General features: G+C 35.2%; 1 protein-coding gene across 1 annotated transcript in view; it reads right to left on the bottom strand.

The window, feature by feature from the left end:
* The window catches only part of PGBD5 (piggyBac transposable element derived 5), a 149,207-nt gene that overhangs the window by 46,933 nt on the left and 78,527 nt on the right, over positions 1–23,747 (bottom strand). Inside the window, exons 2-3 of the mRNA XM_074262370.1 lie at positions 16,874–17,301; positions 3,610–3,744 (exon numbers count right to left, since the gene is read on the bottom strand). Coding sequence (XP_074118471.1) covers positions 3,610–3,744; positions 16,874–17,301 — 563 coding nt within the window. The remainder of the gene's footprint in view (positions 1–3,609; positions 3,745–16,873; positions 17,302–23,747) is intronic.

Genomic DNA, 23,747 nt, shown 5'->3' with positions numbered 1-23,747 from the left:
CAAAATAGTAATGATAATGAGGAAGAGAATACCTGACATTTGATATAGAACTTGAAGGTTTGCAAAGTACTTTTCAGATATTTTTCATTTGATTTTCACAATAACTCTGTTAGGGAAGTACTATTATAATCCTCATTTTACAGATGTGGGGGTGGGGGGGGAAGGGGAGAACAGCTCAGAGGCTAGTACTATGCCTAGGGCAAATAGTTATATTAAGAGGCAAGGTTTAAACTCAGATCTTCTAGATTCTAAATCTAGTACTCAAGCTACCAAACCACCTACTTGCCTCAAAAATTACTTCGTAAGAAAGCTCAAAAACCAGGTTATCATTTGATGGGAAGAGGACAAAATCCAATCATCTCCTGCCTCAAAATAGGTCCTTTCTGGTTCATCAAGGGGACAATCAGACTCAATCACTCTTATCTATGCTAATATAAAATGGTTCAGTGGCAGCAGTGTAATAGATGTAAAATTATTCACTCCAGGGGCAAGATACTTGAACACAGATCCTATAATTCCTTCCCCATATCCATACTTAGATTCTTCGAAATCATCCTCTAGAGAGGGTACAAATAGGTAGACAGAACCAGGGCCAGAACAGATCAGACAAGCCTCCATCCAGGCCACAGAGAAAAGCAGAAAAACCCCAGGAATTATATATTTTCATACACTAAGACCCTATACCTCATTAATCCTTAGATAAGTCTTCACACAGTCATTGATCAGGAGACAAGCTTAGTTTAAACGAGGCTTCTCAGTATGTTTCAGATATATTATGACCCTAACTGTGGCTAGAGAAAGCAGCTGGAACTCGCTGGAAGAGACCACTAAACCATTTCCAGTAGCTCCTCTAGACCCCAAGAGAACAGGTAGCATGTTATAATTGGCTGCTCCACTCTGAATTTGTCCCTGAGAATCAAGGAAAAAGAAATGAACAAAACCAGAGTGCAGATTTTATCTCTTTGAACTACAGATATTTTCCTTTTCATTCTCTCTGATTTCTTCATTCGTAAAGCTTTAATTCTCTATTTCTGTTGATGGCTGTACCACATTATTATTTTTATTTAGCCAGATTTGCAAACTCAAGGTGATCTTTCCTTGCATCTCTCTCACCCCTAATATCTATGTTCTTATTTTCCTCCCCTTTCTACTTCTCATGTCTATCTTCTTTCAATTCCCACTGCAACCAGCTTTCTTCTGGCTCTCATCTTTTCTTACTTAAGTTATTGCAATAGATCCTTAACTGGCTTTTCTGCCTCCTGTTTTCTCCAATTTTGCCCTTCACTTCGTTGCCTAAGTAATCTTTCTAATGTAATACTTTAATGTAACTGCTCTATTAAATTTTTTAATGGCTCCTAGCAGCTATAAGGATAAACTTTCAACATTTACGGTCCTCCACAAGCTAACTCCAAGCTATCCTTCCATCCTTATCTCCATACTATTCCTCTTCCTGTACTCCATATTGTAGCCAAACTGTCTTATTCTGGACCATCCATTCTCATTCTAACACGTTGGACAATCTGTTTTCCCTCTTTGGTTGTTCTAAGTTCTTCCTTCAAGGCTCAATGGAATGTCACTTCTTCCATTATTCCTTCAAGTATCTTATCAGATGAAATTAACTTCTCTTTCCTCAAAAATTTTCACATTGCTTTACCTAACCTTCTCTCTTGTACTCAGTCTCAAACTCCTTTTTATGATACTAATCCATGTGCATTTGTCTTTTCTTCCTAGTAGACCAAAACTCTCTGAGGGCAAGATCCAAACAACAATGTCTGGCACAATTTTCCCTTCCACATCTTGGGGGTGGGGGGTACAGCATCCCCATGATCTGAAACATTTGTGTAAAATGTTTTGTCCCTCCCTTCACACTGAAGAAAAAGTCTGAATTTTTTTCTTTTTCTTTTATGGGATGTTTACAGTATTTTATTATAAAATTTGGTTTGCTATTATATAGTACCATACATATATTTTGTGCATTTCTAAGCTTTTTCTTTGTCATCTACTGACCTTCACATGTCATCTCTGGTATCCATAAAACTCCCTAAAATATACATTTAATATTTTATGCTGACCCGTGATATATTGAAACCACGATAGAGAAAATCTCAATGTGGAAGGGATAACTGTAGATACCTAAGTATTTGTTAAATCATAGGAATCTGTTATGAGTTCTGTTTTGTTTTGTTTTTTCTTTTCCAGTAAAGGGGAAATAGAAAGGAGAGAAATTAAACGCTTGTTAGTTGACAAAATAAAATCTAATTAAAAAACCAATTTCACCACATAAAACGTTAGATATTTTCCAGTATACTTTCCCATGCTATTTACATATTATGTTATGTTATATGTATATAATATACATTTAATATATTAACATATATGTATATATGAAGTATATGTGTAGCAATAATTATATATTGTATAATATTATAAGTTGTCATATAGTGCTATAGTTTGTGTATGTGAATGTGTGTATGTGTAAGAGGGAAGGAGAGACACAGACAAAGAAACAGAGAGAGACAGAAAGATCTCAAACATTAAGCATATAGCATATGAAGGTAAAGACGGCAACTTATTCTTCTTTGTGCTCTTCAAAAATGCCTTGTAAATGAGAAATTTCCAATAGCTATTTTTTTAAAAACTGAAATGGGATTTGAATCAGAGAACAATCCTAACTCAAAACAGACAAATGCACCAAATTGAGAGGAGGAAGGTGGAAAATAAACCCTGGAGGAAGAAGGTAGAAAATATACCCTGACCCACAAGGTCTTAGCCAGATAGGCAACCCCATTGTGAAGACATCAGAAGGCAGCTTTTCTAACTGAATTTAAGCTACCTGTGCCTTCTGCATAGGGAAGGAGATAGGACAGCAGATGTTTTTTGTTTGTTTTTTCCCTATTCAGTGAGCATTTAAGTTCTTTGCATGAATAAACACCATACTACTTCTAGGGAACATTAAAACAAAACAAAACAAATAAAAAAAAATGACCAAGTCCCAGCCCTCTAGGAGTTTATATTCCATTAGGGAGGAACTAGCACATTCATAATTAGATTAATACAAGATTTGTACACAGTAAATATAAAGTAATTTAGATGACAGGTGGGGGGTTAGCAATTAAAAGGCCTTGTATGTGAGACCTTTTTTAAACTGAGATCTGAAGAGAGCTAGAATGGATCCAGATAAAGAACCGTTTTGCAAGCACTGGAGGGAGTTGGGGAAGAGAACCACACAAAGTCAAAAAGGAAGAAAATGAAATGCTGGGGAGCAACAAAAGGCCAGTTTACTGAAATATAGAGTTGGTCTCTTACAAGCAGGGGCATTGGATAAATTTTTCAGCCGTGGTCTAGGGAGAGTCTTTAAAGTTTCACATTGCTGAAGCCCAAGAAGGAAGCTATTATTAATTTGTCCATGCCAGGATATGAGTTTTCAGTGGAGACAGGAGAATCTTGGAGGTCAGTTAAAATTCTGTATCTACTAACCAAGTCACCCACCTCAATAATGAAAGGAGAATACCGAGCTCTCCAATTGTTTCACTGGGAAAGTCATCTGAGAGCAAGGAAACTAAGAGAGCCTTTGATTCTCTCCCTCCCACCTGGGCTACCCGTGCTCACCTGACTGATGAAGCCTGTGGAGGAACACTGCCTGACCCAAAGACTAAATTTCCTCTTTTTTCTCTTGCGCAGCTCCCGCTCTGTGCATGTAGCGATGAACACTGGGTCCTCATCAATCAGGGGTTCATGTAGCACCTGCCAACATGATAAAAAGAGGAATCATAAAATTTTAAACAGTAAAGAGATTTCTGGACACCTCCCAGTCAATGCAATAATTTGTACCACAGCCTCCCTGAAGTGAATACTTCTACTTATGAGGGGCTTAACTATCCTTTATTTTCCTCTTATAAATATTTTACTTTTCCCAATTACATGTAAGAACAATTTTTAACATTCATTTTTTAAAATCTTGAATTCCAAAATTTCTCTTTCCATCCTTCTTCCACCTTTCTCATTGAATAGACAAACAATTTGACATAGGTTAAACATATGCAATCATGCAAAATAGATTTTCATATTAGTCATATTGTGAAAGAAAACAGCCACTCCCACTCAAAAAAAACTGGAGAAAAAAAAAACAAGAAAAAGAAAATTAATGGAACTATGCCCAAAGGGCTATCAAGCTGTGTATATGCCCTTTGATCTAGCAGTGTCGTTACCAAGTCTGTAAGAGATCATAAAAAAGGGGAAAGGACATGCAAAAATGTTTGTCTAGTGGCCCTTCTTGTAGTGACAAGGAACTAGGTTCTGAAACAGAGTGCATGCCCATCAGTTGGAGAATGGCTGAATAAATTATGGCATATGAATATAATGAGTATTATTATTGTATAGGAAACAATCAGCAAGGTGATTTCAGAGAGGCCTGGAGAGACTTACATGAAGTGATGTTAAATGAAGTGAATAGAACTGGGAGATCATTGTACACAACAACAACAAGATTGTGTGATGACCAATTGTGGTGCCCTTGGCTCTTTTCAACTGTGAGGTGATTTAGGGCCATTCCAATAGACTTGTGATATAAAAAGCCACCTGCATCCAAAGAGAGGACTAAGGGACTGAATGTGGATCACAACATAGAATTTTCACCTTTTTTGTTGTTGCTGTTGTTTGCTTGCTTGTTTTTTTCTTTTCCATTTTTTCCCTTCTTAATCTGATTTTTCTTGTGTAGCATGATAAATGTGGAAATATGTGTAGAAGAATTCTACATGTTTAATCTATATTGGATTACTTGTTGCCTAGGGGAGGAGAAAGAGGGAGAAAAATTTGCAACACAAGGTTTTGCAAGTGTGAATGTTGGAAACTATCTTTGCATGTATTTTGAAAAAGAAAAAGCTATTATTATAAAAAAGAAGGAAAAAAAGTTTAAGAAAAAGTTTGCTTTGACTTACATTCAAACTCCATCAGTCCTTTCTCTGGTGGTGGACAGCACTTTTCATTATAAATCCTTTGGAATTATTTTGGATGACTAAGTCACTCATAGCTAATCACTGTACAATATTACTATTATTGTTTATACTCTTCTGGTTCTGCTCACTTCACTTTGCATCAGTTCATGCAAGTATTTCCAGGCTTGTCTGAAATCTGTCTGCTCATCATTTCTTCTAACAGAATAGCATTCCATCACAATCACATACCACAATTTGGTTAGTCCATTCTCCAACTGATGAGCATCCCTTCAATTACGACTTCTCTGCTACCTCAAAAAGAGGCACTATAAATACTTTTATTCATATAATTCCTTTTTATTTAAAAAAAAACCCTTTGGGATACAGACCTGGGAGTGATATTGTTAGGTCAAAGGGTAAGCACAGTTTTCTAGGCTTTGGGGCATATTTTCAAATTTCTCTCCAGAATGGTTGGATCAGTTCACAATTCAGTGTCACAATTTTCCCATAATCCCTCCAACATTTGTCATTTTTTTCTATTATATTAGCCAATATGATTGGTATGAGGAAGTATCTCAAAGTTGTTATAATTTGCATTTCTCTAATCAATAGTGATTTAGAGCACTTTTTAAAAATACTACTATAGAGAACTTTGATTTCTTTGTCTGAAAAGTACCTGTCATACCTTTGACCATTTATCAATTGGATGACTTGTATTTGGGGGATGACTGTTTTCTAATAAATTTGAATCAGTTCTCTATATATTTAAGAAATGAGACCTTTATCATAGAAACTTATTGTAAAAATCTTTCCACTATTACGATTACTACATATTTCTCTCCATTCTATTTTTCCCATTTATCCTTTTCTCCTTCACCTTTTCCTGTCCCTCTTTCAAAAGTGTTATTATTCTGGCCACTGCTTTCCCCAATCCATCCTCCCTTCTGTCAGTCTCTCCTCTTTTCTCCTAATTCCTAGTAGAATAAGATAGATTTTTCACACCAACTGAGCATGTATTATTCCCTCTGAGCTAATTCCAATGAGAGGAAGGTTCAAGTATGTTTGGCCATTTACCTTCCCCATCTTTCTCTCTCCTATAAAAATTCTTTCACATCTCTTTTATGTGAAATAACTTATCCCATTCTTAGATCGCTCTTTCTCCTTCTCTTAGTTCATTTTTCTTTTTCAAGCCTTTTATATATCACACCAACATAATCAACTCACATTCATGACTTCTAAGATAAAATTCACAGGAGTTAAAAGTATAATCTTCCCAATCAAGAATGCAAACAATTATTGAATCCCTTATGATTTCCTTTTCTTTTAACCTTTTTATACTTCTCTTGAATTTTGTATTTGAAAGTCAAATTTTCCATTTAGCTCTGGGTTTTTTCATCAGTATTGCTTGAAAACTTTCTATTTCTTTAAATATCCATTTCCCTCCTGAAATATCATACTCAGTTTTTCTGGGTTTGACAATCTCTTAAGATTACCTTTTCTCTTCTTGGAAAGCCCTAATTCTTAGAAAGTACTTTCTTAGGTTGAGCTCTTTTTTATTTCCTTATAATTTCTATTTAGTTCTGCCCTCTGAAGTTGAATACAATCAATTTAATCCTCTATCATTGAGTTATGTACTACATACATGAAAGTAATTCTTCAGATCTTCAGAGAATCAGAGTTTCAGAGCTGGAAAGAAATTTCAGAAACCTCTAGTCCAGTGAATTACTACTATAACACAATAATAATAACTAGAAATTATACAGTACTATATGGCTTGTAACACTACTTTCTAAAGCACATATTATCTCATTTTTTTGGGGGGATATTATTGTGCTGTAAAAATGACAAGCAAAATGGTTTCAGAAAAACCTAGGAAGACTCATAATAACTCATACAAAACAAACTGAGAACAAAGAGAATACTGTGTACGGTTATAGTAATATTCTAACAATAATCAACTGTAGAGGACTTAGCTGCTCTGATCACTACAGTAATCCACAACCATTTCAGAGGATTCATAATAAAAACTCTCTATACCTCCAGATAAAGGAATAATGAACTCTGAATTTGGATTTCACTTTACTTTTCTTGCCTTCCCACCCCTTTCATTACTAATAAGGAAATATTTTTTGCATGACTTCACATATATAACTTATTGATTGCTTTCTCAATGAGTGAGCCATGAAGAAGGGAGAGAATTTGGAACTCAATATAAAAAAATAACATTAAAAAGTATGAGTAAATAGAGATAAAGAGAAAACTAGTTATTATTATACATAAAGTATAAGAAATATGACAGAGATAATGTTGAATAAAGGAAATTGCAAAGTGGAAAAATATCTGATTTTATTTTAATAACAATCCTGGAAAGTTGGTGCTTTATTATTATCCCTATTTTGCAGAGGAAGAAACTAAGGCAGACTGAGGTTAAGTGACTAACTCAGACATACAACTAATAAACATCCGAGATTAGATTTTAATTCAGGTCTTCCTGACTCTCTGTAGAGCCAATATTCTCTCCCCTTCATCACCTAGTTGTATCTTATAGGTAAGTCATCTAGCTTCTGCTTGAAGATTCTTATATGGGGAAACATATTCTCTCAGCAGATCATTCCATTTTTTGACAATTCTATGAACTCAATTATTTGAATAGTTGAACAATTCTAAATTAATTGTTAGTAATTTTTCTCTGACTTTAAACATATATTTGCTTTTTTATAACTTCTACCTATTATTCCTATGTCTAGCCTCTGCAATCAAATCAAATAAATATAATACCATTTTCTGTGAGAGCTCTTCAGATACTTAAAGGCAGTTATTAACTCCTCACTTCCCTTGAGTTTTGAAAAAACTCTAAGCTTTACTCTCTACTTTCAGCTGATTCTCATAAGACATAGATTGGGGGTCCTATATACCATCTTAGTCATCTAGCCTATTATCTCTTTTTTTTCTGCATAGGTATGAGACTGAGTGATGTCTCAGAAACAGCCTGGATAATTATCATCCAAGGACCAATCTAGGTAAGTGGACCAGTCTCATTAGATACAGAGAGACTTATCTGGCTGGCCACCAAGTGATTCATTTTTCCAAAAACAAAAACTTGTGAATACTGCCTACACAAGTGGAGGTGGAGATATAAAACGAGATAGACATTTTTGGACACAGCCAACATGAGAATTTTTTTTGCTTGACTACATGTATTTGAAGTGTATATGTAGGGGGGAGACAAGAAAAATCTTTGTGAGTAGTGATAGTGATAGAAAAAAGATAAGAAAACCCAATGAAACATAAAAAGACATATGGAAGAGAGTAAAAGGATCTTTCAAAGAGATACAGAAAAGCCAGTCAGTTTTATTATTTTCAAGGGCAGCGAGGTGGCAAACTGGATAAAGTCTGGGGTATCTAAAGTCAGGAAGCTCATCTTCCTGAGTTCAAATCTAGCCTCAGACACTTATTAGCCATGTGACCTTGGGAAGTACCTTAACTCAGTCTGCCTCAGTTTTCTCATCTGTAAAATTAGCTAGAAAAGGAAATATCAAACCACTTCAGCATCTCTATTAAGAGAACACCAAATAGGGTCTTGACTGAAAAACAACTCAATAACAATTTGTTAATTTCATATTAAATTTAATGTGTACTTCAAAATATTATTTGATACAAATTCATAGTTGCACATAAATTTTTTGTTAATTATAAAGAGCTCAGGTATATTATGTTATATGCACATAACATTTTTTATTATTATTACTTTATTTTTTATTTTTAAATTATTTTAAAGCATTTGGAAAGTGGAGGGGTTCACAATTCTGCAACGCTAAACAAAGATTATACCTATACTGATTAAATAAAGGATTCTTTAAGTATTGAACTTAGATCACATTAGTTTTGTTTTATTTTGATTTTTGAGCATCCCCATCAACAATAAGGGCTCCCTGTAGCTAGCTGAACTACCACAAGTCTTTTACACATAAACAGCTTTCAAGATAAGACCTTTTATTTCATATTTGCAAAAGGCAAGTGAATAGCAAGCACAATCTGAAAGCTTCCAGCCTGCATCTCTCACTTCTGCCTTCACATATACTTCAGCCTTCCTGATTCAGAAACCATTTATAGCCCCATTTGGAACCACTCAAGCAAAATGGACAAGTTACACACAGAGCAATCCATTGGTGGGTAAAGGATAGATCTAAGTAGGGGCTGACAGGCTCTGGAAGCTAGCAAAAGGTTTGAAAAAGAAAATATTACAATGTAATTTATGATAAGACATTCTCTGTCCAATTATGCCTTCTTCAAAAATGAATCATCTTCCTCCTTTGAGATTACACTAAATGAACCTATTCACTCTCATCTTCAAAAAGAAAATGTACTTATAATCCATTTGCATTAAGCGTATAATCAGGCACATATTTATATTTAATCCATGCTCCATCAAAGATTGAGAGTCAGCAAGAATTTTTGACCCATAATGATTTTTCCTTTCCACAATCATTTAATGAATTTTTAATGGCTCATTACTAAAAGCAGCCACAGCTCATTATGTTCCCATAGATTCTCCTAAAACTTTGAAGGCCAAAAAAGATCACTTTCTTCCCATTCTGGATTATGATTCACCAACTTTTCCCTGTTGATCTACACATATAGATGGTGCACATATGGGCAGAGGGAGTTGGAAATGAGAAAAATATATTTACTTGTTTTTATTTTTTATTTCTGTCACCTGAACCTTCCCTCCCCTACTTCCAATTTTAGAAAAGATCATTTTCCCCCTTTTACTATCTGAAGTGAATAGAAAAAAAGATTAAATTTATTTTGCTTGAATACAGAGGACAGAAGTAGGACTAATTGATAGAAGTTATAAAGACACATAGTTTGACCCAACAAAAATGTCCAGACATGGACTGAGCTGTTCCATCCAGATTACTTACTACTAATCCATAGTAAGAATTCACTATTTGAAAACCAAAAAAATTTATAAAAATTGAAATTAAGAGAAAAAATACTTAATACTGTTCTCATCTCTTCAGCTATTTTTATAAAGGAATTGCCAGGGGAGGAATCAATAGCCCTGCAGGATTCCCGATAGTCTATCTCGGGTCAATAGTTATAGCCTAAGACAATTTATTCATATGTATGACCCAAAGGGATGGATAATTGCTTAAATACAGGAGAAGACCACTGGCTATATTACTAAAGAGTTCACAATTTACTTAGGATAATAATCTGATAATACCTTATATGTTGCTTTATAAATTTTCTTAATAAAAATGAGTGCCAATTAATAGAATTATCTAATGCTAAAGTTGGAAGGGACTTTAAATCATCTAGTCTAGCTCCCTTTTGTCCAAATCCACATTATTAATTGATAGCTAGATCTGGATAGGAACACAAATCTCTGCACCCCCAACCCCATGTTGCTTTCTACTACTACACCTGGACTCTACATAATGAAGTGTTATCAGTACTGAGATCCAGTCAGGGTTCATCCTTGGCATTATTCAACACTATTATAACCACGGTTTATTTTTGCTCATTTTCTGTTAAATTTTAACTACCACAGAAATACCTAAAGGACAGTCAAAGAATTAACAAGGCAGGAGGAGTATATAAAAACAACGTCTCTTTTTAAATTTTGGCTACAGGGAAATCTTTTAGAAAGGATCGAAAAAGTAAGAAACTAGAGACAACTTTTTCTAGAAACCACAGGAATCTCTGTATTAACAAATTCATCCTTAAAAGACTCAAGAACTTTTTTGATGTGTGAAAGTTCAATATACTGTAGGGTAAATATAACTAATTCCCAGTTAATTGGGGGTAAAATTTTTTTTTTGCAGGGGGGACTGGACTTGTGATTTCATTGATATAAGGAATTCCTGGTAAGGAAATGCCTTCTTCAAGGCAGGTCAATTACTGTTCTTCAATTCATAGTCTTAAAGGGTAGTATGGTAGGGACAGCTAGGTGGCGTAGTGGATAGAGCACCAGCCCTGAATTCAGGAGGACCCGAGTTCAAATCTGGTCTCAGACACTTAACACTTCCTAGCTGTGTGACCCTGGGAAAGTCACTTAATCCCAGCCTCAGGGGGAAAAAAAAAAAGGTGGTATGGAGACACAGACATTTCTCAGCTTCTTAAACTGTAGTTTGTGATAGACACCATTTGGGGTCTTGTGATAGAATGTGGGGATTATAAATTTATAATTTATTAATAGTAAATATTTGCTTTGTATATTTGTATAGCTATTTTATATAGACATATAAATCTATCTATCTATTTACCTATATACCTGGGGTCATGTACAAATTTCTTGGGTGAAAAATGGTTCATAAGTGGAAAAAGTTTAAGAAGCCCTACATTAAGTGACTCTTTTGGGCTAGTATGTGTGCCACAGACAAGACTTGAAACTTGGACTTCTTGATCTTAAAGGATCTCTCTCTCTCGTCTCTCTCTCTCTCTCTCTCTCTCTCTCTCTCTCTCTCTCTCTCTCTCTCTCTCTCTCTCCCCCCTTACCAAGTAAAAGTTAATCCCTGTTTAAACTTTAAATTTATATATTTATATTTATTATGTCATCTTATTTATATCTTATCTTGTTCTGGTTTTCTGTTATAATTAATTGTGTATGTGTTAACAGAAGAACTTGAAGCTATTTCTTTCAGATGCCAAGACAAGCTGTCTACCACACCATGAGGCCTTTCCACCCTGGGATCTTCTCCACTCTTATGGCTAACATAATCCTCCATGATTAGGATGCCCTCCCTCTTCTGCTTTTCAGAGGATGACCTGCCTTTCATAATTCTTGTTTTCCTTTAAAACTAAGCCCATTTTCAACTTTTTCCATGAAGTCTTTTTTTTATCCTACTCCAATCCCCTCCAAATTCTCTCTGCAGCCACAAATATTCAGTTTAACCATATTTCACATTATATTTCATCACTATCACTCCATAGAATGTAAGCTTCTTGAAGACAGACTATTTTTTAAGTCACTTTCTCTCTAGCAAAATTAACTTCATTGAAAAAATTACCAATCATTTGTGTGATTTTGGAAAGATGCTTTACCATCCTGTGCTTCAATTCTCTAATCTGTTGGGTGGGAGATATAACACCTAATTCATTCAATACAAGACTAAAAAGCAAGACTATAACATTTTGCAAACAAGGTAGAAATAGATACCATGGGGAAATGGAACATGACAGGAAAAATGTAGATAATGGAAAAACAAAAGATGTAATAAAATCTATTTTTCAAAGAAAAAAAGAAAGACAACATGAGTTGAGAGGAAACATTCGACAACCTGGGACTTATTTCTTTAAATAAACCTGACTTGTCAAACAGATCCTTTTCTATATTTTTTTCTTTCAAAATCATATAAAAATAGAGAAGAAAAAAAGATGAGAGACAGTTAAAAAAAAACAAACCCCCAAATCCCATCTCATTATTTTCACACTCCTCTTAAGAAAATATTTGTAAAATACTTAGCACAGTACCTGGCACATAGTAAATATTTAATTGACACTTTCTTTTCTCTCACCCCCCACAATAAGGAGCCAAGGCAACGTAGAGGGTGCTCTCATCTGATATTTTTCATTCAATTTAAATTCATCACTGTTCCCTGCTAGTTTGCCATTGACATACTTTTGGCATCTTTTCCAGAAGAACCTGCATGTTCAGAATTTTTAACTTTCTACTACTAGGAAACTGTTTGGATCATAAACTCCATGAGGTCAAGAATGTGGCTTTATTGATCCTAGATCTCTTCAGAGGTCTATCACTGAGCTTCATAAATATTGGCCTTGGAGCCAGAAACACCTGCCCCTAACCCATACTGGCTTATGTGACCCCAGGCAATTCTCTCTTACCCTATCAGGTAGTGTCCCAGAAATGTCCCCCTCCTTACTCACATGAATTGTCCCTGACACCAAAGTTCCAACCAGGATTCTGCAAAGATCACTACATAGTTCTATAGCAAAAGTGACTAAAACTTTCTTACTGAGGATATTGTTGTCTATTAAAATGACACAGAAATGCCCGACAACATCCTAGAACTGGGTGATTGTGCTAAAAATAATGGTGATTGGGTCAGGAGAAGCTGTCCACTCTCTGGTTTATAGAGGGGCCAAGAAGAAAAGTTCCACTTCTTTCTTGGGAACCTTCTCTGGTGGGACCTTTTTCCAACATTTTCTTCCTATGGAAAATTAACCTTGTGTTGTATTTTTTTTAAATAACCAGCATTACTCGGTGATCCATCCCTTTCTTCATTTTATCAGATTTTACTTCTCAAGGAAAGGCAGTTTCTGAAAGGTTTAACTGAAAAGTGACTACTCTCAAGCCCAAAGGTATATGCTTCTTAATCAGCTTGGGCTGGTTCCCTCTCAAATGGGTTCCTCTCCATTCCTCTGAAGCAGAGAACCAGCTTGGGCTAGACCCAAAAATGTTTTATTACTCTCTTAGGAGGAGAACCTAGATGTAAACCATATCTTTGTTTTAGAGATTTCCTTACAGTTGCTCTAGAGTTTCAGAGAAATACAAGTAATATTTTCCCCTCTTCACTCACCAACCCTACTAAGAAGAAGATGTTATGCCATCTGGAGTGTATCTTTCTCAGCCTTAGGCTTCTGATCACTACAATACAATTTAGAGATGGAAGCAAATTTGAGAACCATCAATTTCAGCCTTTACAAATGAGAAATTTAAGGTCATAGAGATGAAATGGCTTTTCCAAGATTATTCAAGTTATAAATAACAGAGATCGAATTTAAAATTATTAACAGATAGTAGTTAAAAACATTAGAAATTGAAGAGATACTCATCAATTAAGGAAATAGTTGTGGTATATGATTGTAATGGATTGTAATGTATTACTACATTATAAGAAATGACAAGTAGGATGATTTAAGAAACACCTGCAAAGACTTATATAAGCTGATGCAAAGTGAAGTGAGCAGAACCAGAAGAACACTGAATACAGTAACAGAAATATTATCCAATGATCATCCATGAATGATTTAGTTATTATCAGCAATACAGTGATTCAGCCTATTCCCAAAGGACTCTCAATGAAAAATGTTATTTGTCTTCAAGAAAAAAAGATAGAGTCTGAATTGAAGCATATTATTTTTCACTTTTTATATTTTTTTTACAGTTTCCCCCCTCTGGATTTATGTTTTCTTTTACAACATGACTAAATTAGTAATATGATTTGCATAATTTAACATGTATAGCCCATATCATAATTGCTTAATGTCTCAGGGAAGAAAAAAAAGGAGAGAAAATTTGGAACAAAATATTTTTTAAAAAAGAATGTTTAAAATTGCCTTTACATGGGGAAATATAAATTTATAAAAAGTAAAGTATTAGCAGTCATAAAACTAAATGCTAAACCATGTGACATGGACACAAGTGTTAAAGAAATTTTTAAAAAGGAGATGATAAGAATAATGAAAACTTTTTCAGATAAGGTGAGACTTAAGTTATTACTTTGAAAAAAAAAACCTTTTAGTTTTCTACAGATCTTTCAACTAACTGAGCAGTATAGGAAATCTTTTGATTTTTATGTATATATTTTAATAGATAGTGGAAGTTTTTGTGGATATCCACTAAAGTCTTATAAATGGGGTGGAGAGGTGACCTTTGGCTCTCCAAAGCAGTGCCAACAGAACACAGGTCCTAACAGGTCTGAACAAGCTGAAATAGATCTATACTTTGGAGGTCCTGGGACCATCCTAGCTAAGTGCAGAGAGACTCATCACCAAAAGAATAGCAATAATTCAATGAACTTTGGGCCCAGAGCAACTCATAAAAGATTAGCAAGTCTTCCTAATCATTACCAAATTAGTGATTTGCATTAATAAAGTATCGATATTGATAAGGAAATCATAGATCTTTCAAAGTAAAGTGTTAGAGAATGAAAAAATTAGACAAAGTTGAGAAAAGTTTATTTTTTAAATTATAATTTAAATTCAGGAAGGATGTGAATTAGAATTATCCTTTCCATAGGGAGAGGGTCTAGGGGCACAGTAGAGCTCCCCTCCATCTCCCCCATGATATGGAATATCTAAATAAAAGGTTTGGTTTCCTCTTCATACCAGAGAAGAAGCCCAAATTATTATGGCATTAAAAATAAGATGTATTGATATTATACAACACTATGCATATATTTTATTTGTGTCTGAATTTCTAAACTTTTTCTCTTGTCATATGTTGGGCTTCATGTTTCACCTGAGGCTTCCACAAAACTCCCTTCCAAAATTCCCACTTAATTTCTTATGCTGATCCATGATATATCAAAATCATGATGGAGACAGTTGCAATGTCGAAGAGATAACTATACTAAATAGTAGGGATTGTTTCATTATTATCTTCATATCCTTAGAACTTGTAACAATGCTTAATAAAAACTTGACTGGTCAGTAAATACACTATATAAAAGAAAAGCTAAAAGATCTGAAGGAATGTCAGTTTCTACTGTAAGTTGTATTTCTTGTTCCCATGTAGGACACGAGAAGAAGAAAAAAGTTTTTAAAATGCAGAACGAATTTCTTTATTGTAAACAATAGGAAGTTTCACCAAGGGGTTTTACACCTACTCACTAGAGATATTTAAGAAGAAAATAGAAGACTTTATATTCTTAGGATTCTTAGGATTCCTAAGCATCCATTCTTGCTTTAAGGCAAGGGAATGACTGAGCCCCCTCTTTTCTAATCTTGATTTGGTGACAACTGAAGATGTACACACACAAAAAAAATCACCAAACCCTCTATTGCATTATTCTTGCAGAGCATCCAATAGCAGTTTGCATTGGGAAAAGGAATATGAAAACTAACTTTCACAATATAAAAATATCTGTCAGGCAGTCACTGAATTTAAAAGTTCTCAGTCAGTCATTAATTGCTTACTATATATCATGCACTTTACTAAGCACTGAGGTTATTAGGAAAAGTAAAAATAATGGCAAAGACTCTATAAGAAGAAAGGATTTAAGGTGAGTCTCATAGGAAGTCAGAGAAGTCAGGAGGTAGATGTGAGGAGCAAAAGCTTTTTAGATATGGAGGACTACCAACATAAAATTAGAGAACAACTAGAAGCGTATCTCCAACAACGCTGTGTGTTGTCCCCAAGTGCACTTGTTAGCATTTTTATGATATGAACAATAACCATCAGATCCACTGTTTTTCTGTTTGTAGCTCCAAGAAAATAAATGATATATTCAACTATAAGTTATTTTTCTAAAGCCTATTTCTCCTCCCAAGATAACTTCCTCCTTCTATCTCAGAAACTTCTGAGCTGTCATCCCTAAACAGCCACTTGGTGTATACTCAAAAAAGGCAAAATAATGTTAAATTTAGACCGAGCAAAACATAATTAGGAACTCAAATCTGCTCTTCTCTATCACCTGCCCTTCAAAATAAGTCACAGTGAATTACAAAGTTGAACATAAATAATTTTTGTAAAAAACCCACTGCTTTCACAGTAAGGTAGCAAGGCATAGCAAATAGAGTAATGGACTTGGAGTTCAGGTTCAATTTCTATCTTTTGATGCTTACTGACTGGGTGACTGGGACAAGTCATGACTCTTATATGTTTCAGGTAGCTTCCTATGACTGTTATATAACATTTTGGGTGAGCTGGGATCTGTTGGTGGGGGATTTCTATTCTGAAAAGCAACCGAGTGCCATAGCAAACCAAGTGCTGAATTTCAAGTTGGAAAATCCCGAATTCTAATCCTGCCTTAGACTTATTTGTGGGGTATCTCTGTTCTTGCTGACTCCATGCCCAGTGTTACCCACCACACCACCCATCTGCCAGGACTATCTAATACTTGTTGCTTCTATGATAGGCTGAGCCCAGCCTATTTAAGGAATCACACAAAGTTGGAGAAGCACCCATATGCAGAGGGCAGTGGGCTAGAAAGATTTCTAGTACTCCCTGGGGAAAAGGGCACACTTACCTGAGTTTGGGAAGGCCTAAAAGCAGAGTCAAAGCCATACTGTAGGGAATCTAGGAAGGGCTGGATCTTGTAGAGACCATGTGTTGTCTGGCTGGAACGAAAAGCCACCACATGGAAGTACTTGAGAATCTTCTCAAAGCGGGCCTGGCTCATGACGAGGGCTATGCTTTTGTTACTGTAGAAGCCACTGCTCCAGATGCTGAGAACAGACTCGCAATGGTAGATGCTTGTGGAGATCATGTAACCGAGGAAAGCCTTCATCTCAGTCAGGGTCACTTCTGCCCAGGCCCCATCACTCCCAAACCTCTCTTGATACTTCTTGGCATACATGTTTGTCTGCACCACCATGTTTTTAAGAACATTGTCGGGGACAAAGAGCTGGAAGAAGTCCATGGCACTGGAACTGGGGGGCATCTTTCGAGTTGGTCCTATACCCATAAAATAGAAGAGATTTCTTATTACCACAAAAACACAAAGAGGAAACCCAGAAATTCAAAGGATCACAGGCTCATAGATTTTGAGTCAGAAGGGATCTAAGAAATCACTTAATTCAACTCCCTCATTTTACATATAAATGTTGGGGTAGTTGAGTTGATTACTACCTACATTCCCCATTTAAAATAACTAAGTCTTGATACTTTTATCTAGTGAGAACATTTATATTAAATCAATCAAATAAATGTTCACCCTGTCAGTGGATCCCCTACAAAGCAACAAAACAGTCATCCTTTGAGAGGGAATGATTTAATGGAGGGAGAGAGGAGAAAATTTATGTCTTCTCCATCTCTACCTTGATCAGAGCTTGACCTCGTGAGTTTTAAGAGTCTTGGAATATTTAGACTTTGAATCAACATCCCAGCAGAATCATCAGGACAGCAGTGATTGGTGGCAGTGTCCCTCATCTCAGGAGCCAAGGACAAACTAGATACACTGAGGGAAAAGCAGTTTCAGGACTCGACAATGAGCCAGGCAAAAAAGATACACCATCACTAAAAGTTATATGTAGACAAAGTAAGGAATATGCAAGATAAATAGGAGATAATAAACAGAAAGAAGGGATTAGAATTAATACGGGTTATGGAAAACTTCTGGCAGAAGGTGGGATTTCACAGGGAGCCAGGGAGGACAGTAGTTGGTGTGGAAGAAGAATAATATTCAGCCATGGGGGACAGTCAGAAAAAAATGCCCAGAGAAATAGAGTATTCTGTTTGTGAAATAGCAAGGGAGGCAGTATTACTGGATAAAAGAGTGGGATGGGGGATAAGATATGAGAAGATCAGAAAGATGGACAATGCACTGTTTGATACAAAGATGGAAAATTATACCATCTCTGTCCTTAAGAAATTTATAATCTATTAGGTAGACAAGATATAAACAATTGCAATTTTGGGGGGCTGGAAGAGGTCAGGATCTATGATTTCATTTGTGCAGGGAGCTTACAACATGGAAACTCCTTCTACCAATGAAGACCAACAAATAATTTAAAATCTCAGATAATTTCCTGAGGCACTGAGTGGTTAAATAACTTTCCCAACATTTCAAAAACAGGATTTAGAACAAGCCCTTTCTGACACCAAGGTTAGCTCTCAATGTCCCATGTGTCCTGTTATGTCTCAAATGAAACATGTTGGGAAATGATGTTTCACAGGGAACCTTTACCAAAAAATTATCTTTTCTGAACTTTGATAACAAGTGGTCATTAAAGCCCCATTTGAAATTTTGAGAAATTCCTCTTAAATTTTAAGAAGACACTGGTCACTTTCACCTAGATGGAGTACTTCAGTGGAAGCTAAGTAGAGGTTGTGACGGACAATATGTCACTCAACAGTCAGAAAAATGGAGACTAGAGAGATAAGTAGTTCAGCTTGGCTATGGAAGACTATACAAAAGAGAATATTATAAAGTCAGTCTGGGAAGAGAGACTTCAGCCAGACTATGAGGGACTATGAAGGCCAGAATAAGAAATTTATATTTTATTTCGTAAACAGCAGGGAGTTAATAGAAAGTTTTTGAACAGGGTAGTGAATAGCCAGAAAATTATCTTGGCAGCAGTACTAGCACTTAGGTGTTACTGCCTTATCAAACAGAACTCTAAGCTCATGGAAGGTAATGATAATATTCCTTCTTTTCCACCAGTATCTCCCCAGAGAACCAGTACACCACTGAGCCCATAATAAGGGCTAAAATAAACATGTGTTGAATGGAAATTAAACTGAAACACATCTGTACATTTATGCAAATTAAGAAATCAGGTCAGATTTTATAGTAATGGGACTAGAGGGAAGTAAATCTTTCCATCTAAATTACATTACTGGGTAATTAGATGTGTACAAGTTCACTTGAGGACATCAGCCATATTAATGCCATAACTCTGTTAAGGCCTTGGAATATTCCAAAGCTTAGATCCTTCCTGAAAGAAGAACCCTGCTTTCAGAATGATCTTCCAGCTAAACTTTTCATGCACTTAATCCTAACAACTTCATTAATTGAGAAAATGATAAAAATATTGACCCAAAGTGAAAAGAACAAAGTATGTGCTCAAGATTGTAGATGGGGGGGGGCTCCTATTTATTCTGCCTAGAACTTGATTTATTAATTCAACTAATAGGGCTCTGCTAGTGTTTTATAAATCAAAATTGAAATAAAATACCCTTTTCTACTGACCTTTTTTGATCCTTGTAGTTATCTTAACATTCTCCATACCAAATTTTCTTGTATTTATTTGTATATACTTCTATGTGTATATACTCTCTCCCTCAACATAGTACAAGCCCCTTGAGGGGAGAAAACATTTTGTCCTTTTTCTCTGTGTCACCAGTGCTAGCACATGGCGGGTATTTAATAAAAGCTTATTCATGGATCTTAATACATTGCACTTTATAGTATAGGGGGCAGGCTTTTATTACTGAGTTCCTACTTTCTTAGGTCCCTTCCTTTATAATCTTCCCTCATATTCAACCAGGTAGATAAATTTTGCCATCCAGTCTCCAGATTGTGGTTCTGACTCTTTTTGATGTGGTCTGGACTCTTCTTGGCAGAGATACTCTAGTTGTTTGCCACTTCCTCCTCCGGGTCATTTTACAAATGAAAAAACTGAGGTAAGTAGGGTTAAGTGACTTCATAGGGTATCTGAGTTCAGATTTGACTAATCTTCCTGTTTCCTAGCCCAGCCCTCTATCGATTGCCCTGAATATTCTCTTATCATGGAAGAAAAAATGTTTTATCATCAAAGATTTTCTGGAGGCATATTTAAGGTCTAATAATTACTGATCCAATGATCTATGGGTGGAGGCAGAAGTCTCCTTATTCAAGACTATCTTTAAACAAATGCAATTTAAAAATTTCATTTAGTAATTAAAATTAGTTGTACACAGCATGGACTAGCTAAACATAGTCATCCTTATATATAAGCCAATCTAGGAGTGTTCTGGAGCCAGCTAGAACTTGTGAGAGTTGATTGTTAAATTTTTAGTGAGAACATTGAAACCTCAAGAATCAGCAAACATTACAAATCAGGGCTTGATTTATTGTTTTGTTAATTATCTAGAATTAAGAAAGCAAGGAAAATGTTAATAATGCATATTAAATTTAAAAGTGTGTTGTGTTCACATTTTCCTCACAGAGAGGAATACTTTCCAGCACAGTCTTAAAGACTTGAAAAACCTGTATCTTTCTTTGATCCAGCAGTGTCTTTACTGGATCTGTATCTCAAAGAAATCATAAAAGAGGGAAAAGGACCCATATGTATAAAAATGTTTGTAGTAGCTCTTTTTGTGGAGTCAAGGAACTGGAAACTGAGTGGATGCCCATAAGTTGGGGAATAGCTGAATAAGTTGTGGTATATGAATGTTATGGAATATTATTGTTCTATAAAAATGATTTCTGAAAGGCCTAGAAAGACTTACATTAACTGATTCTGAGTGAAACAAGCAGAACCCAGATAACGTTGCAAAAAGTAACAACATTATGTGATGCTCAACTGTAACGGACTTGGCTCTTCTCAACAAAGAAGTGATTCAAGACAATTCCAATAGACTTGCAATGGAAAGGGCCATTAACATTCAGAGAGAGAACTATGGAGACTGAATATGGATCAAACCATAGTATCACCACCTTTTTATTTCTATTATTTGTTGTTTGTTTTTCCCTTTTGATCTAATATTTCTTATACAACATATGGAGATGTTTAGAAAAATTACACATTTAACCTATATCACACTGCTTGGTGTCTAGGACAGGGGAGGAGGGAGAGAGGGAGAAAAATTTGGAATACAAGATTGTACAAAAGTGAATGTTGAAAATTTATATAAAATATATAAGTATATATAATATAAAAATGTTGAAAAATATCTTTGCATGTATTTGTAAAAATAAAATACTATATAAAACAAAGAAAAAGAAAAACCTGTATCTTTAGGTATCATAAACATATTTCCTCCAGATCTTGTTTCCTGTTAATTGATGATCTCTCTCAAGAAAAACTTTTCTAAGGAAAGATAAGTTTCAGTTTAATTTCTAATTCACAGCTTAGAGGATGAGATGTTTTTTGTTCTTTGTTCTCAAAGAAGACCATGACATTAGGAAGGTGATGGATGCCATGATATGTAAGTGAACTTAATTTAAATGAGGGACAGCTTAAGAAAGGGAACTTAGACATCATCTAATCCAATCCAAGTCTCACTTCAAACCCATTTTACAGATAAAGAAACTAAGATATAGAGAGGTCAAGTTACTTATTTAGGGTGGTAAGGTACCAAATAACAAATTGTAAATAACATAAACAGGATTCAAATACAAATAGTTTGACTGCAAATTCAATATATTTTTCCATTTTATAAATAAGCAAAGTCCAACTTCAGTCTATTTCATATAATATGAAAGAAAATATCAAAGAAATACTTTCCCCAAGTAAAAGCTAGAGTTATCAATGACTGTACTAGGAAAGAATTGGCTCCCAAGCTACAAAATCACATGTAAAAAACAACAGTAGCAGCAACAATCCTGTATCTGGTGAAAAGTCTTATTGGTAGGCCATCAGCAAACTAATCATAAAGTTAAATTAAAAGATCTGCTTCTTGCCTTCAGCTAAAACAAAGATTCTCAATTCCCTTTTTCCTAAGTCATATGTACTTCTGTTACATCCTGAGGTCTTGCTAAAGCGTCAAATCAAAGGCAGATGAAATCATATATTATTTAGGGCTAAACCTCTGAAGAAGTTGAAAAACAGAATTTTTACTGCTACATCATGCTGAGTTAGCAAAACAGAACAGAGAATAAATATTTGTGATTAAAGTAATTTTGTCTCTGGTCATTTTAAAATGAATTAACACACATTGATTTGCAGGCAGCATTTGGCAGCACCATCCAACGATTTCAATCAATCAAGGGTTCCAGGTAGAGAGGGATACAAATCAATTGCTTTAAGAGGGAAAAAAGAACCAATCTTTTCAAAGGATGTGATCCACACTGGCTAGTCTTTAATATTATTCATCTAATTAAGGAGATTCAAAATAGACTTATCTCTTAAGAAAGACGTGGGATTTAACATGTATTGCCATCTAGGGGAGGGAGTGGGGGAAGGAGGGAAAAATTTGGAACGAATGCTTTGTAAGGGTCAATGTTGAAAAATTACCCATGCATGTGTTTTATAAATAAAAAGAATTAATCAAAAATGAAAGACATGGGAACCAGGGTATATTATCTCTTCACTCCTCTTCTTCATCTTCTCTCCATTTCCATACTGCTGAAATCCAGTTAAAAGAACATCAGGGGGAAAGGATTCATAGCAGCTAGGGAGCACAGGAGTAGAGATATAGGGGGTACATAAAATGTGAATAGGATTCAGAATCAAAGGACCTAAATCCATGATCCTGATAGAGCACCTCACTTCTCTGTGATTCAGTTTCTTCTCTGGTAAAATAAGGGACCTCTCAACAGAATTTTACTTTTCCTTTGTTATTGTTGTTCAGTTGTGTCCAACTCTTTGTGACTCCAATTGGAGCTTTTTTTTTTTTTTTTTTTTTTTGGTAAAAAAGATGCTGGAGTAGTCTTCCATTTACTTCTCTAACTGATTTTATATAATTGAGGCAAATAGAGTTTAAGCCCAGGTTTACACAGCTAGTGGACTGGATCTGAGCACCCTATCTATTGTATCATCTGATTTTTTTCCCTTATGTGCCAGGGATGGACTCCTCTTCCCTACCAGTAATTTAGGGCTTACAGAGAAGAAGGAAGGGGAGACAAGGTTCTTGCTTGCATGACTTTAGTTCTGCTCCCCCATTTCTTCTGCAAACACTGGACAATTCTCCTGGAGCACTGCTGCAGGATTTTTCCTCCTATTCTCTAATACAATCATTTATTAAGTGCCTGCTCTGTGTCGGGCATTGTGCTAAGAGCTGGAGGAACCATCCTACCTCTTCTCCTACTCCTTCACCCTCAAACCCGAGCTTAAAATAAAAAAAATACAATGAAGTGAAAGCTGTGAATGGAACTATTTGTTGGTCCTTTTTGACATCTCACCAAACGCTCAGTAGTCCTGGGAATCTATCTAGTGTGTGTTATATATCTTTAGCTCCATTTGGGAATGAGGGCAGTAATTCCTTTTTCCTATGAGTGCTCACACCTTTCTCAGAAACCCAAGCATCAATTTAAAGATGTGCTGAATGAATGTACCATTCGGTACAAAGTGATGTCCTGTTGGCATATATTGGTATTCACCTTGAATAACAAAGAGGCCTTTTAAATTATTATTATAATTATAATATTATATTATAATATAAATATTATAGTATATATAAATATGACACAAATGTACATGAATATAAATAAATGTTGTAATAAATGTATTATAAATTTAAAATATAATATAAATCAT

This window comes from Sminthopsis crassicaudata, chromosome 4 (genome assembly GCF_048593235.1).
Source record: "Sminthopsis crassicaudata isolate SCR6 chromosome 4, ASM4859323v1, whole genome shotgun sequence".
Classification (NCBI taxonomy): domain Eukaryota; kingdom Metazoa; phylum Chordata; class Mammalia; order Dasyuromorphia; family Dasyuridae; genus Sminthopsis; species Sminthopsis crassicaudata.
This window is presented reverse-complemented; position numbering and strand designations above follow the sequence as displayed.